Genomic DNA, 14,409 nt, shown 5'->3' on the forward strand with positions numbered 1-14,409 from the left:
TCCTACTCTCTTCGCTTCATCTGATATTTCCACGTCCTACGTAAATCCAGCACACGCAATGGCAACCGACGTCAAGCCTACAGTCCCAATGTCCGCTTTTGAGAAGTACTTGCCCCTCAAGATCATCGGCAAAGGCGACGATGGCATTATTCTCTTAGCTATCGAAAGGAAAGGCGCCGTACCAGCCCGCACAACCGTCAAGATCGAAAACTCAGCGCCCGCGCTCCGCGCTCAGCTTGTCGCCCTCAAAGTCGTCGATCCTGAAAAGCGAGGTATTGTCACTTCCCGCTTCCTCGACCAGCTCAAGTCCGCTCAGAACGATCCCGAATACCCTCTCGCTTCATTTCTTGACAATGATCCCGGCCTTGCATGGTACACCATGAGCTATGTCTCCGGCCTCAGCGTTCAGCAGCTTCTCGTCACATCTGGCCTATTGCCTCCGTTCCTCCTGTTCCACGTCTTTGTCCAACTTTGTCAAGCGCAATTCCACCTCAAGACCAGAGGTCTCTGCCATATCGATCTCAAGCAGGGCGGAAACGTTATCTTGCGGCCGGGAGAGGATGAGGGCGGGCTCCCGGATGTGATACTCGTCGATTTCGGAGGCGTCAAGAGCTATAATGCATCCAGAGATTGGAAGATCTGCGAGCATGTGCTGTTCTTCGTGAGTCGAGCTGCTGGGGGACAGCGGAGGGTGGATGGTGGGGGGAGAGCGGTTGCGAGTGAGACGGATGTGGGGCAGGCTGACCAGTTTCTGGAGTATGTGCATGCATATGTGGAGAGCGGTGTGGAGGAGCGTTGGACCTGGAGCTTGGAGGTCGTATGGGAGAAATGGGGCGGTATTGCGAAGCACCTGGGGGAAGCGTTCCGCGATGATCGGGTAGTGAGGGAGCTGGAGACAGTGCTGCGTGAACCCGTTATTGGCAATGGAGAGCTGCAGGAGTGCATCGGTAGAGGAGGATTAGAGTTAGAACTGTCTCTTTTCGAGTAGCAATGTTAGGTGTTTGGTGTTCCAGCCCGCGCAACGCGTCGGTTGCCCCGTCCGCCTTCACTGCAAACGCCACCCCACCCCTGCCGCCGCCACCTTTGCGTCCATAAAAAACACAGCAGTAAAAGCAAAAAGGAAAAGGAGCCAATACTGGAATCGAACCTTGGATGAGTAGCAAAAAAGAGTTCACCTTGCGGCTACATCTCTCCGGATACCTAAGTCGACTTGTTAGCACAGTTCTGAATCTTGGTAATCTGTTTACATCACGGTTAGCTGCCACTCTGCCAACTGCCTATCTACGCTATCTAAGACTAATATACAAGACTGCCCGAAGGCGAAAGGCTTTCAAATTGAATATATTATATACACTTAATTGTTCGAACTTGGGCAGGTGGGAAGGAGATTGGGGCTGGTGAGGGGACTCACTAGCGTGAAATGCCCTAAAAATTGGCTACCAAAAGGCTCCAGGGCTAATTTGCCTCGGGTACGTGGGACGCTGTGTTCACTTCACCATGGCTTCAGCATTTGTAGCCCAGCCTAGGCCCCTCTTCAATTTTCTACCTCTAGCACCACCATCTACCTTCGAAGTCCCTTTCCGCACTACGGCTTAGGCTACTTCCATTTCATCACTATCTCCTACCTCTACAAGCTCACAGCATCAACATGTCCCTTGCAGAAAGCTCCCTCCGGATCCTGAAGCTCGGCGGCGACAACCTCGAGCTATGTGCACTCCCTAGCTGCGACGAGGCTGCCCTCGACTTCCCCTGCACCGGCTGCAACGATGCGCCAGATCCTGATTTCTCCGGTACTCCTCTCGAGGATGTGCGTTCCTGCTGCGAGGCCCACGGTGAGCAGGACGCCGACGACCACAAGGATACCTGCCGCCACCGCCGTTGGCTCCGCGATGGCGCCCGCATTGGCGACTTCTACCACAAGATCTTCATAGCCGCCAGAAAGGAGATGTACGAGCGTGTGCTGGTAAGGCAAGAGAAGAACTACTACGTACAGGAAGCACGAAACTTCGTATTTCGTAATTACACCAAGCCAGCATCTAAGGAAGCTTTCTGTGGCACAGACGTTAACGAAGAGAACAAGCATTGCACTCTGAGTCTGGATGGCTGCGTCTACGGCGTGCAGATTGCAACTCCATTCCTCGCCTATAGGTACATCACCAAAGGTACGCCGACTTCTTTGAACTCGAAGATAAAACACTAATATTTACGTGTAGACTCGCCCTTTCGTATCGTCGATCTCTACATCAAGCCTCTTCCGCAGACCATCGCCAAAGCCCGCTTCGAGAGCGGCCACGCCATCCAAATCGAAGAATACACGCACACCGTCCATCGACTGGCCCCGAGCTTTCTGCCTTCGCAAGGTCCCATCTTCGACCAAGATGGAATTACCCTCGACTCCTCCTGCGCCCAGTTGGGCTTTTTTTTGACGAATACTGCGCCCGCGCCGAAGAATACTACCTCAATAACACGACGGACGATAAATGTCAATGCAAACTTCGCTTCGGATACTTCTTGAAGGAATATCAACGCGAGCTCAGCAATTCTGACTGGACAAAAGAAGAGCATCATCACATTCTCACCAAAGAAGCTACTATCCGCATAATTGCTTGGGGAGCTTGAACGTCTGGGCAGCGCAGATACTTTGCTCTCAATGAGCTATACGGAGTTTGAGCAGGCGAAAGAGACGGTCGTTGCGGCGTTGAGGAAGGAGTTGAGCAAGCTTCGTTCCGAGTTTGACGATATCGATTACGTTTTGATCGGGACAGAGGAGAAGCAGAAGGAAAAGGAGAGGCTCGTGCCAAATATAGAGGAATAGGGAGGGGCGTCCGGGACTAGAATCTTGGTTTTCTTTATGCCTGCTAGAGGTCTTCGGGGTCTTTTGCGTGGACATGTCCAATTCGACTGCCGTGCACTTTTTCTGGGAGACGTACCCATATCTTTTGATCTCTAGATGCCAAGAATGTTTGTGGTGCGCTAGATACAGTATTGAACAAGCGGAAAACAGCCAGTGTATCAAGCAGCCTAGAGGGATTTGGGCTGCTTTGCAAATTCGTGCTGGCAGCGTCAATGTGGCTCCTGTGGGCCCTCATACATCTGTAAGGCTTACTTGGAGTGACAGATTTTACGAAATGTAATCTGATTGCCCCACCTAAACCGTTTTGGGCCGCCACGAGTGAGGTGAACGTATCGGCGGTCGCGCCGCCGCCGCACTTCTTCCCTCCACCACAGATTGCGAAAACAGAAACAATATGGCTTCCGCCAATCCCGCAAGCGGCGAGAAGCGGCCGGAGGATCGAATGGTCGCCCGCGTCGGACACATGCTGAACGAACTCTTCATCAAGACTCGGGGGGTGATGCACATGAATGTCCTCCTAAGGTGGGCAACCGCGGCCGAGGTCGACTTACGGCGGGGCGACATACTCTTATGGAAGACTTGCACGATGCCCAAAGCCGAGGAGCGCTTGTTTCCCTCTGGCATACCGACGGACATCCAGCTGCGAGCGTACTCGTTCGAAAACTGTCGTCTCGCTATTCAGGAAGCTTCGCCGACTCTAGCTTATGTCCTACAAGGTATGACCGCTCAACTGCTATAAAAACGGGCTACACAGTGAGATGGAAATCTGCTAATTGATCTCCGCAGGTCTGGACGCCATCATTCAAGAGCCATCCCTCAGGCCCGTCACCCGATCTCCCATGGTAGCATATCTACTTCGCAGCCGCGACGACGGCGACGGCAACAATAACGTAGCGATCGACAGAGAAGTCCAAGCCCGGTACCACACGGTTGTCAAGGTTGTCACAGAGATGCCGGAAAATGATTGCTGGGACGCAGCGCCTGGCATGGTCATCGATTCCACTTGCTGGCAGCTTGGTTTCGGCGACAGCTGTGCCAATTGGGATACCTATCTTAAAAGGAGGGCCGTCGAGGGCGAATCTATTTGGTGGGAACCTTTCGGTACTTGCTTCAGCGAGCACGAGGCGGATCTCCAGCGAGGCGAGACTGTCCACGCCTTCCTTACCGAAGCAACCATTCGAACGATCAACAACGTGCTCTACCGAGAGATCTCGCTTCTGGGAGGCCGCGAAGCTGTGTTTAGGGATTCATCTGATGAAGAGTTCAGGGCATGGCGGAAACAGCTTTACGGTGTATTGGGGACTGCCTTAGAGCGTCTGCGCGCGAAGGCGGATTGGGTGCTATTCTCGGACCCGGACAAGGATAGCTCTGTCAAGAAAGCGGAACTTCAGCAACTAGTACACGGAAGCGGCGGAGAGGAACACGAGATCTTCATGGACGCTTTGGACGGCGTGATCGATTGTCAGCGAGCGCTCTTCAACCACTACAGCCCCATATCCGATGCCTATGAGGAAGAACAGGGACTAGAGGGTGAGGACGAGACGGGGGATTCAAGGTCAACAGAAGCCGACCGCATCTAGGTAGGTCTCTATGGCCGCAATTTTAATCTTGCAATTGCCCGTAACTGACATGATCTAGGGCAGAAAGCGGAATCGAAAATCTCGGGAGACAAATATGATACAGCGAGCGCCGCTCGGCAGGGGCAGTTGTATCTTGTTTGATAAATCTTTATGAGAAGGCGGTTCCGGTAGTCACGCTGACTGGCTGGAGAGACGTCGTGGGCGTTCTGAGTGCGTCGAGAGCAGTTGGCCAATATCGGAAATTGGACACCTAGACACGGAGTAATAGCCAGACGACCTACATCTCTGCCTTGTTAAATCGCTGCGTGAAGTGGTATGACTACGAAGATCTCCGATATTACCTATGTGCCACCTTCTCCAGTAGCAAACCGTTCCTAACAGACACCTGGGCTAAAGGCCACTTACTAGCAGTCTCATATACTACAGAAGTCCAAGATGTCAATTACGGTGTTACACAAACGATTACTTGTCGCCGTCCCGCTACCTTAGCATATCAATCAACTGGGACAATCTTTTGCTAACGGAAAAGTTCGTATACCCTTCCTTGCTGGGCGCGGATATGAAATTAAGTATCTTAGAGACAATTGTAAATACCCTGAACCCATCTAGGACGGGTAACCCATGCGCTGCTTCTCCCCTATAGCACTGGCGATTCCAGTGTAGGAGCCGGGCGACCGTGTTAATACATGATCGATGGCCTTATGTAGGCTTGACTAAAACAACATAGTACCGAGCCGGTTTGGAAACTGAAACTGTTCTCCAGAAACACAATTAACATCTACTATTACACTTACTTACCTTGGACCTTTTCGCGCTTGCGTTCATTTGCCTGCTTTCCAACCCATTGCCTCCACTATCTCGGCTTCCGTTTTTTCTATTCATCCGCTGCCAACTTCCAACGTACAAATATGACTCTCGGAGAATCAATCTCGAGCATTTTGCTTTGAGAATCATACTCTTACAACCGCCGCAAATAGTTTTCATGTGCTTCACTTAGCAGTACAATGGTGGGAAAAAGACAGGCAATCACGTAGCCTGGAGGGATTCAGGGTGCTTTTACATGTCATATCGACGTGCTGAAAGCGGTTCCACAGGTGCTCATATATGTTCATGAGCTTCGCTCAAAGGAGTCACGGCGACTATGAAGTATGATCCTGGAACTACCTTAAGCTCATGAGAGCCTTATTGAGTGAGCTGGGAATATGTTCTTCTTATACCCTATGCCTCCTGTCTACCTTCGACACCTTTTACGGAGAGATCTCTCAGTCAACAGCTTTCTGCTCTGTGAGAAAATCATGGCCTTAATGCTTGGTGTTTTGGCTTAACATGTCCGAGAACGCACATTCAAACGAGCAGAGGACATATATTTGATCAGCTAGGCAGAAAGGTATCGGGGTGCTTCTTGAGGTTGTAATGGCTTGCTGATAATGTCAAGGCGGTGCCAGAGTGCATTCTCGTATCTTTTTACGTAGTGCGTACCTGGAGTGAAGGCAGATTTTGAAATCCCACTAAACCTTTTTTGCTCATCGCTGAGGGAATGTCGAGTCCAACAAACAAACCGGCCGACCCTCCTCTGTACAGCTTCAGGTACGATTACAATTTTCGAAGCCCCGATCCCGTACGTGACCATGTCTCTCGTACAGCCAGTCTGCCATCTCCCTGGATGCCTGCTTCCAGTCCCCGCTCCGGCCGTTTCTTGCTCGTCCTGCCTCGACGTCCCCCAATCCGACATCGACTCGCTCGGTCCCAACGTCCAATACTGCTCTGTACCGCATTTAGAGCTTGATGTACAGTGGCACTATGCTGAGTGTGAGGCACGTCAGAAGAGGAGGGCCCTCTTTCGTATTGGAAGCTTAGTGAACAAGGTATTCGCAGCATCACGCCAGGCGATGTTGGGGAACATTGTCTTGGAAGTCAGCAAGACAAAAATCAATGACAAAGATGGTTTCCTTGTGCGCTCGGCTTGCTGCTCGCGGCCTAGAGCCGAGGAACCGTTCTTTGCGCAGGATGTTCCAGAGCACATTCGGCAGCGGTGGTACTCTTTTGAAAATTGCGTATATTCCGTCGAAGAAGCGACTCCAATTCTTGCTTGGCTGCTGGAAGGTAAGATCATTGGCAAAGAAGAAAAGGAAATTGCTGACCTTTTCAGATCTCCGAGTCATTATCCACGAACTCTACGTCTCGCCCCTAGCGATCGATCCGATGGAAAATATTCAATTCGTTTCTGAGGACGGCCGGACGAAGAAATTTTTCCATACCCAAGCCCCCTATCACACAATCCTGAAGATATCCACAGAGCCTCCGAGCAGCAGCATCGCGGGTTGGACATCAGCGCCTGGAATCGTAATTGATTCCACCTTCATGCAGTTCGGGTATGCCGAGGGCTGCGATGACTGGTTCGCATATCAAAACAAGAAGATCAATCCGAACGGACCTCGCACGCATATTTTTCCATTTGGCTCTTGCTTTCGGAGCAGCATGAACCGGATAAACGAAGCCCCTTTACCAGGATACTTTCTGGATACATCCCGTCGCATAATCAACAATGTCCTTTACGAAAAGATCAGCGCTGCCGGGGGGCGTAATGCCCTGCTCAAAATGTTTTCTCATGAAGCATTCCGGAGAGAAGAGCGGAAGATTATTTTTCATTTACAAAAGGCATTGGATAATCGGCGCAAGGAAATAGACCAGCTTTGGTTTGCGGATCCGGACGAGGAGATGGCGCTTCGCTTGCAGAAACTTTGGAGCTTCCTTCCGCCCTGCAATGGGATAGGAAACGAAGTTTGCATGAGAGCGTTGGTAAGGAGGATCGGGGTATTTAGCTGAGAAAAGTGGACCCTGGAGGCATTTCGCTTTCCATTTCATAGAATGCATCCAAGATCGGCTTCCTTGCCCGACATGACCTGTAGGTTACTCTGAACTTCTCCAGCTTAAGTGATGAGTTTCTACAATCTTCCCTTTATTCGTCATTCCAGGATCATTGCCTAAGTGCCCATATGGTATTTGTTTCCAAGCTGATCTGAGTCTCCACAGAAGTAAAAGAAGGCAAGAAAGATACTGACACAACGAGGGTGGCTCAGCAAATCTCGGATTTGGTTCAATAAACACCATATAGGGACGGGGCTCCGGTGGTCCCGCGCTGGATGGAGAGACATCATGGATGTATTGAGAGTGTCGAATCCCCTCAAGCGATCTAAAATCTTGTCCTGTCTTCCCGCTCGCTATGACATACCGTGGCGAACTTCGATCTGCAAACTAGAATCTCAGGAGGACATGAAAACTGCGCCGAGTCCGCCCTGGATAGGTAATCTGGGTGCTAGTCTTCGTCTACAAAGCTAGGCAATCCGGGTAGTAGCTTTTGTCCATGAAGCTATGCTTGAAACCAGTGCAGGCTGTAGCATGCCTATGTCGATCTCTCATCGTCTACCTTACGGGGACTTGGTTAAAGCCAGAGAGACAGCAGAATGTCGTCTAAAGCAATAGCATCCCTCTGAAGAAGTTTGACCACCCTCTGTTTCGTCGGCTTGCGTCGGGCAGAGCGGGGACGAACTCAGTCACGGAAATCTCTGCACTTGCCGTTTTCGGGGTCGTTGCACGTGCCGTCAAGGTATTTTAGTCGGCCCTCCTCCCTCTCACCCCCACTCCTCCAACCTCCATTTCCACGAACCTCGATTTCGAAGAACGCCAGCCAACATGTTCTTTCTTCAGTTAATCCTCCGACTCATTGCTTGGGTCAGTCGCGCCCTCTCTCCTTCCAAGATGGTACTCGGCGAGACCGTCTGCGGGCTCCCAGGGTGCGGTCTTCCGGTCGACGATTCGAGCAGGACCTGCGCGCTCTGCGGCGAACTCCCGCGGAACGACATCAACTCCGCCCTCACGTACTATCGCTACTGCTCAGAGGAGCACTTCCGCGAGGACTTCGGGACTCATCGGGTGACTGTCTGCGAGCGACGTCAGACCGCTAGAGATATCGCTCGTCTCGGCAGTGTCTTCCTTCGGCTCATGGCGTTGTACCTCGCGAAGCTGCATTGGTACGAGCTGCTAGACTACGAGGAACTAGCAGACGGTACGCTCAAGATTGTTCGGCGCGAGCTCCAGAATGCCAACCAGCGGCCTTTCGCCGACGGTGTTCCGGAGGAGGTGAGGCAGGCTGCGCGCAGCGTGAACATGAGCGCAACGGTTGCCGTGGTGGGAGCTCCACTGCTTGCGTACTTGGCGATCTGTAAGTACCCAGAGAGCATAGCATTACAGCGCCAAAGCTGACACCGACAGCATTGCCAAAAGTGAAGGTCTACGAGGTGAGCGGGCTGATTCCGAAGCCCGAGCGCCCTATCGAGCTCTGGAACGCCGTCACGGGCATGAAAGAACACCTGGAAGGAGAACTGCGCGAGACCGAGGAGGACACGGACGACGATGGAGCAGGCCAGCCACCGGATGCCCGCCACGTTGTCTTCAAGATCAGTCCTGATTACGAGAACGGGCTGAGCGCCTACGGGAACGGAGCTATCTTGGATCCCACCTTCGCGCAGTTCGGCTTCCAGAGCGGTTACGACAAGGACTCGGCGCACTACTTCGCTACCAAGACGCAACTCGTCGACGGCAAAGGCGTTTCTGACCCGGATTGGTTGGGCGGTCAATACGAGGAACACCAGGCGGCATGGGTTGACTTCGCCCGAGGATGGGTACCGGGTTCTAGGGAGTTCTTCCAGAAGGACGCAGCGATGAAAACCCTCTGCAATGCTGTCAACGCCGAGGCAATTACTTCCAACTCCAGGTTGCTGTTCTATTGCAACCACGCCACGTTTCTACAGCGGGAGCAGCGCTTTGTCGACGCGGTAGACAGGGCTTTCGACGGTTTGCGCTCGGAGCTGGAGTGTGTCTTCGACCCGGGCTTCCGCATACACCAGTATACGGATATTTGCCAGGCACATGATGGCCACGGGGTCGATATTCTCAGGCAAGCTCTGTTGCAGTAAGCGTGGGAGGTAAAGCAATCCCGGATCTCGTACCTCATGGTCAATCGGAATAGGAAGGTAGCGCGCCCTCATAGGGGGTAGTGTCTTCACAGAGCCAAATACCAGTCTTCTCCTCTCATAGTCTGCGTGCCCCTTGTCTTCTATTGTATTCCAACTCGAAGAGTAATCTCTTGCCATGAAGGGTGCCTCATTGCTGATCTGTGAACCCCGCCAAGGTCTCTACCCTCTGTCACTATGCCCTTTTGCTTGTGAGGCGCCATGACCGCGCCTGCCTTCAACCTCCACCACACACAGGACTGTACCACGCAATGGCTAATATCCCCAATATATGCGGGCTGCCTACCTGCAATAGCCATGTTCGAGCCTTCTCGGTCACCGGCTTCGCCATCCCGCCGTGCGACTTCGACTCTTCCCTCAGCAACTACGGCTACTGTTGCCCCGCCCATCTCTTCGAGCATGCCCGTATCCTGCAGGACCTCCACCGGGGCACGGTTCTCCTCGATCGCTTCATCAATAAAATCTTCCTGGTTGACCGGGGCTCGTCGTTCGACAAGGAGGTCTTGTATGGTCGGCGGGCAGCCGAGGGAGCAATCGACGTAATCTGGGGGGATTATATACGTGGAAGTCCCCCGCTGTTCAAAAACGACATATCTCAGGAGGCGAGGCTATTTTCAATCTCCTATAGCTGCTGTATCCGAGCCGTTGTCGTGTCCATGGCGGCGTTGGCTTATCTTACCGAAGGTATGCAGGACTACGAATGCTAGCACGAATTGCTGCTAACTCCTCTAGGCATACCACTGCACTTCAGCGAGCTATTTACCATACCAGAGCCTGCCCATCCGTTGCGACTCTGGAGATACACCAACGACCCGGGCGTAGCGCTGCCCTACTCGCGGATCAACAAAGACCAGTGGCACACGATGCTTAGGGCCATGCCGGGTACTGGCGCAATCCGAGGACTGCCCAGCACCGATCAAGGTATCCTATTCGACCCTTCTCGGCCGCAGTACGGTGAGCCACAAGGTTACCGCAACGTGCCGCAACACCTCCGTTCCGAGATCCGGGCCGATGTTAGGCCTCAGCAGTACGCGTTTGGAAGGAGCTTCAAGGAACATGTGGATCTACTTGCAGGCCCTCCGGGGATTGAAAAGATCCGTGCACTTGAGATTGAGGCCGTACGACGAACGCTCAACAACGCGCTCTTCCCGGTAGTCGAGCGGTACGGTGGACCTAGGCGGGTTTGGGGGATGGGGGATGTTGCACACTCGCGAGTTGTTGAGGAAGTTGCAGCGGCGTTCCAGGACAAAATGGAGAATCTGAGGGGGGAGATTGACCGGATATGGTCTACTCTAATGTGTCTGGATCAGCGAGTCGCTGAGATGATATGGCTTGTCGAGCGGTGCGACGGTTTAGGCAATCAGCTGTGTGACGCGGCTTTGATGGGCAGGATGGGTGGTTGGTAGTGATCAATCAGGGACGGCTGCAGGGAGCTCCAAGATGGGCTCGAATGGGTGCAGCTCTGGGAGCTTTGGCGATGACAACCGGTGGAAGGGTTCCAACCTTTCCCAGGATTTCGGGGCTGGCTTACGGTGGTGGTGGTGGTGGTGGTGACAATACCATGAGACAAGATAGCAATCTACAAATGGAGGCTCCCAGAACATTTTGAATGTATGTGCCCAAAAAAGTGATGATGTGGATCGTAGGAGCTGGCTTTTGCTTTCGTCGCGTTCGGAAATGGCCGTGTGTCGTTCCCAATCAGCGTAGAACCAGAAAGACCGCCTCAAATCTCTTCGGAGCAGGCGCAGGGGCTCGTGGATCTTGCAGGTATGGTTGAAACGTGTGCCAGAGCCGGAAGACCTTTGGCTTATTACGCCGGCTTCAGTGGCCCACTGCACTATGACATGGAAGGCGCTTAGCTACGCCGTCGCCATTTTTTGCAGCTATGTGGATGGGCGTGGCGCTTGTGGTGCCGAGACTTGCGTTGGCTTCGCGGGTTTGCTTTGCAGTCGGACTTCACTGCGACCGCATCACCGTCGACCGCACCGTCGACCTTGCATCATCTTCGTCCCACACCGCAACACTTCCGCGCGCCGCAGAAGAGGTGTCAGCTATGATTCTGATGCAGTTCAAGCTGGCCGTGATCCTTTGAGCAGCGCTAACGGGTTCTGCGGAGGTACGGCGGCGCTGTGGGGCGAGCGCGTCCCCGTTGCCATGAGAAGCGCATTCTGGTGAGCCGTCTGTACTGACTTTCTTCCTGCAGCTGCGGACGACCTCATAGACACGCTGAATGAGCTTCAGTGCACTCATAGCGTCTTGTTTGCCGGCTCGCAAACTTCGACACACATGGCTATCCGGTCCGCCGCCCTTCTGCGCCGACATCACATGACAACAACGGGTACGGTAATTCGAAACGACGCAGAGGACGACTATGACTTCACCCCCTCCGTCTACATCAAAATCAGGGCGGTCAGCGGGACGGAGCTTCTGCGGAGGTACAACGCCCTCGGATCGCGGGTGTCACTTTGCTTGCCCGACAGCGACGCCCTCACAACGACCTGGAGTGACGATTATCGGCTCAGAATGGAAGTTCCGGCGATACACGAAGCACTTCTTCGCATGGCGACTTCCTCAAAGGCGCGGCCAACTTGCAATCGCTACAAGATAAGGCGCTTCGCGAAGTGCAGCGGGCGGTGTGACTCCGGTATCCGTCGCACTTCCACCTCACTAACACCGGCGACAAGCAGGCGAGCTCGCCGTGTTGCGCTCAATGATGCTCTCCGACTTGGAACAGAACCGTTCTCATGTTCATATCGCCAGCAGGATAGGAGCGGCCATGTCCCTTGTGTCGCCACGGTTCCCCGACACCGCTTCATCTGCATCGCCTCCGATGACGCGATATCCACGGCGACCTTAGACACAGACATTGCGCGGTGCAATATACCGACACCAAGCTTCCCGCAGAACAGCGACCTGCGTCTGGTTTGGTACATCTTGGGCAGCCAGCGGCCATTGGGGTGGCCGCGACAGCACCGTTTCTGCGCTTCGACACCTCCGCTCGCGTCACGCCGATAATCCAGAGCGCGCAGCAGGGCCGCATAGCTGCCCGGCACGATAGCTTTCAGCAGCTTTGGAACGACGAAGGAATTCTTCTGCGTCACTCAAAGCCACATGATACCTCCGCTAGACTCCTGGGGGTTGCGCAGAGGCGGGGCACGAACAGACAGCAGCGCCACCTGCCAGCTAAGGCCGGAAGAGAATTGTCCCCATCAGAGCCGTCGTCGAGAGCCGACGCTGACTTAGAGACCGCTTCAGTCTCTCGCACTGTTACGTGATCACGCCCGGTCGTTGATGAAGCGTGTACGACATGCGGCCCGGCAATGGCCAGTCGACGGCCAAATTCAGGAAGCATCTTCCGATCCTGCTTGAAGGACCTATTGCGCTGGCACTTACGGGCCGTGAGTGACGCCCAGCCGAAACCCACGGCCGTTCAACTCTCATTGCGGGTGCTCGCGATGCGCCCACGCCGCCGTCCTTCTTACGAGGACGCCTGACCTGGTGTCCCCACCATCGTGCACGGTAACACAGCGACGACGGAGGTCGGCACTTGATCCAAGGTGAGTTTCAAGACCAGATGCCCTAGGCCCAGATCAGTGCTGCGCTGACTTTGTACTCTAGTGTAGTTCGGACGGCGTTTCAATTCTCGCTCCTCAATGGCACGTCCTCAGCCGAACCCCTCATAATACGAAGAGCACGCGCGAGCCGCTACGTCGATCATGAAACCGATACGAATATGGATAACCGAAGAGAGTGCGAACGTTGCCGGACTTGCGCGCTGCTATCGAAGCGACAGAGTATTGCCGATGTAAAGAGCATAGCTGCCGAGAGCAAATGTAGACAGGGTAGGCTCAGAGACCAATGCCTGAGGTCAGATCCGGAGCTGCGCTTACTTCTTCTCTGATGTAGGTCGAAATACGGGGAACTCGTCCCCTTCCGTCGCGTCATATTTCGCCGATCGACCGATATCGACCGTTAACGCACGTGCCGGTAGTGCGACAGCAGTGTGCCGAGTGGAGACATGGATAACGGTGGGAATGGACAACTGTAATTGAAGGACCGGATATGAAAGCCCTTTGATAGCGTGCAGGAACAACTGGGTTTCAAGAGCAGGATATGGACGATCGCCGGCAGGGTGGAGGCACAGCCGAGATTCTGGGGCAGAACAGACGCCGTCCTTTGCAGCGGGCAAAGAGGAGGATTCCGGTCGTCGTGTCCGATCGAACGCGCGCACTCCTTTCGTAGCGAGCCGCATGGGATACAGCGCCTACCCGAGACGAACGATCCAGCAGGGCGACGACGAACGGACAAGGAGGATCATGGAGATAGCCGACAAGTGTGGAGGTACAAGAGAGATCGAAGGGCCGGGATCACCTGACCAGTTTCAGATCTCAAGTTCGGTCGATCGTGGAATGGTGTCCCATGTCGGAGAGCCGCCAGACTCCTGGCTAAGTTTGAAAGGTCGCAAATAGGGGATTTCGCTGATGCGCGCATAGGTGCTATACTCTAGTCTGTCGTCTCTGAGCCCGTTGTCCGAGCTCAAAATACATGTTCCGAGATACCGGCTTATAATCGGCAGCGATGCGCTAGTAGGAGAGGCGGCTCGGTAAGCCATGCTTTCCCGTCTGGACTGCAAAGCTGGAGATTGAGGTGTTTCGACATATCCGCTCGTTTGGTGGCATGGAATCGTCGACTGATCTGCCTCGGGAATCGACAATAAGTACAACCTGTACGGTGGTTAGCAATGTTCTAACAGTTCAAGGGAAGGACCTCTTCGCCAAACGCCACTCCGATATTCCTCACCGCCTTCAAACGACACCACGCCCTACTCCTCTCTCTCCGCTCTCTATGTGGCCACGCATCCGCTCAGAAACCATCCACAACAACTCCACGGTCCGTACGCCATCAAGCGCCGTCCAACCGCACCCAAACACTTCACCGCCCT

General features: G+C 53.8%; 8 protein-coding genes across 8 annotated transcripts; all 8 read left to right on the plus strand.

Moving 5' to 3' along the window:
• Window positions 1-58: 58 nt before the first annotated feature.
• Window positions 59-988, plus strand: BU26DRAFT_570493 (uncharacterized protein; the record flags this gene model as incomplete). The annotated part of the gene is made up of 1 exon (XM_033834014.1): window positions 59-988. The coding sequence occupies one exon, from the start codon at window positions 59-61 to the stop codon at window positions 986-988; it is 930 nt and encodes a 309-aa protein (XP_033678092.1).
• Window positions 989-1,648: 660 nt separating this feature from the next.
• BU26DRAFT_570494 (uncharacterized protein) lies at window positions 1,649-2,815 on the plus strand (the record flags this gene model as incomplete). Its single annotated transcript, XM_033834015.1, has 3 exons — window positions 1,649-2,162; window positions 2,214-2,409; window positions 2,632-2,815. The coding sequence occupies 3 exons, from the start codon at window positions 1,649-1,651 to the stop codon at window positions 2,813-2,815; spliced, it is 894 nt and encodes a 297-aa protein (XP_033678093.1).
• Window positions 2,816-3,248: 433 nt separating this feature from the next.
• On the plus strand, window positions 3,249-4,434 carry BU26DRAFT_510284 (uncharacterized protein; the record flags this gene model as incomplete). The annotated part of the gene is made up of 2 exons (XM_033827214.1): window positions 3,249-3,570; window positions 3,641-4,434. 2 exons carry the CDS (start codon window positions 3,249-3,251, stop codon window positions 4,432-4,434), a joined length of 1,116 nt encoding a protein of 371 aa, XP_033678094.1.
• Window positions 4,435-6,062: 1,628 nt separating this feature from the next.
• BU26DRAFT_570496 (uncharacterized protein) lies at window positions 6,063-7,260 on the plus strand (the record flags this gene model as incomplete). Its single annotated transcript, XM_033834016.1, has 2 exons — window positions 6,063-6,537; window positions 6,584-7,260. The coding sequence occupies 2 exons, from the start codon at window positions 6,063-6,065 to the stop codon at window positions 7,258-7,260; spliced, it is 1,152 nt and encodes a 383-aa protein (XP_033678095.1).
• A 2,279-nt stretch (window positions 7,261-9,539) lies between these two features.
• On the plus strand, window positions 9,540-10,170 carry BU26DRAFT_126356 (uncharacterized protein). Its single transcript, XM_033819578.1, has one exon. The coding sequence runs from the start codon at window positions 9,669-9,671 to the stop codon at window positions 10,008-10,010; it is 342 nt and encodes a 113-aa protein (XP_033678096.1). The 5' UTR covers window positions 9,540-9,668; the 3' UTR covers window positions 10,011-10,170.
• On the plus strand, window positions 10,171-11,113 carry BU26DRAFT_126357 (uncharacterized protein). Its single transcript, XM_033819579.1, has one exon. It carries the CDS (start codon window positions 10,331-10,333, stop codon window positions 10,871-10,873), a length of 543 nt encoding a protein of 180 aa, XP_033678097.1. The 5' UTR covers window positions 10,171-10,330; the 3' UTR covers window positions 10,874-11,113.
• Window positions 11,114-11,656: 543 nt separating this feature from the next.
• Window positions 11,657-12,635, plus strand: BU26DRAFT_126417 (uncharacterized protein). Its single transcript, XM_033819580.1, has one exon. The coding sequence runs from the start codon at window positions 11,754-11,756 to the stop codon at window positions 12,480-12,482; it is 729 nt and encodes a 242-aa protein (XP_033678098.1). The 5' UTR covers window positions 11,657-11,753; the 3' UTR covers window positions 12,483-12,635.
• Window positions 12,636-12,774: 139 nt separating this feature from the next.
• Window positions 12,775-13,936, plus strand: BU26DRAFT_510287 (uncharacterized protein; the record flags this gene model as incomplete). The annotated part of the gene is made up of 4 exons (XM_033827215.1): window positions 12,775-12,865; window positions 13,091-13,309; window positions 13,374-13,511; window positions 13,599-13,936. 4 exons carry the CDS (start codon window positions 12,775-12,777, stop codon window positions 13,934-13,936), a joined length of 786 nt encoding a protein of 261 aa, XP_033678099.1.
• Window positions 13,937-14,409: the final 473 nt, after the last annotated feature.

The sequence above is a fragment of the Trematosphaeria pertusa genome, assembly GCF_010094035.1.
Source record: "Trematosphaeria pertusa strain CBS 122368 unplaced genomic scaffold BU26scaffold_18, whole genome shotgun sequence".
NCBI classification, from domain to species: domain Eukaryota; kingdom Fungi; phylum Ascomycota; class Dothideomycetes; order Pleosporales; family Trematosphaeriaceae; genus Trematosphaeria; species Trematosphaeria pertusa.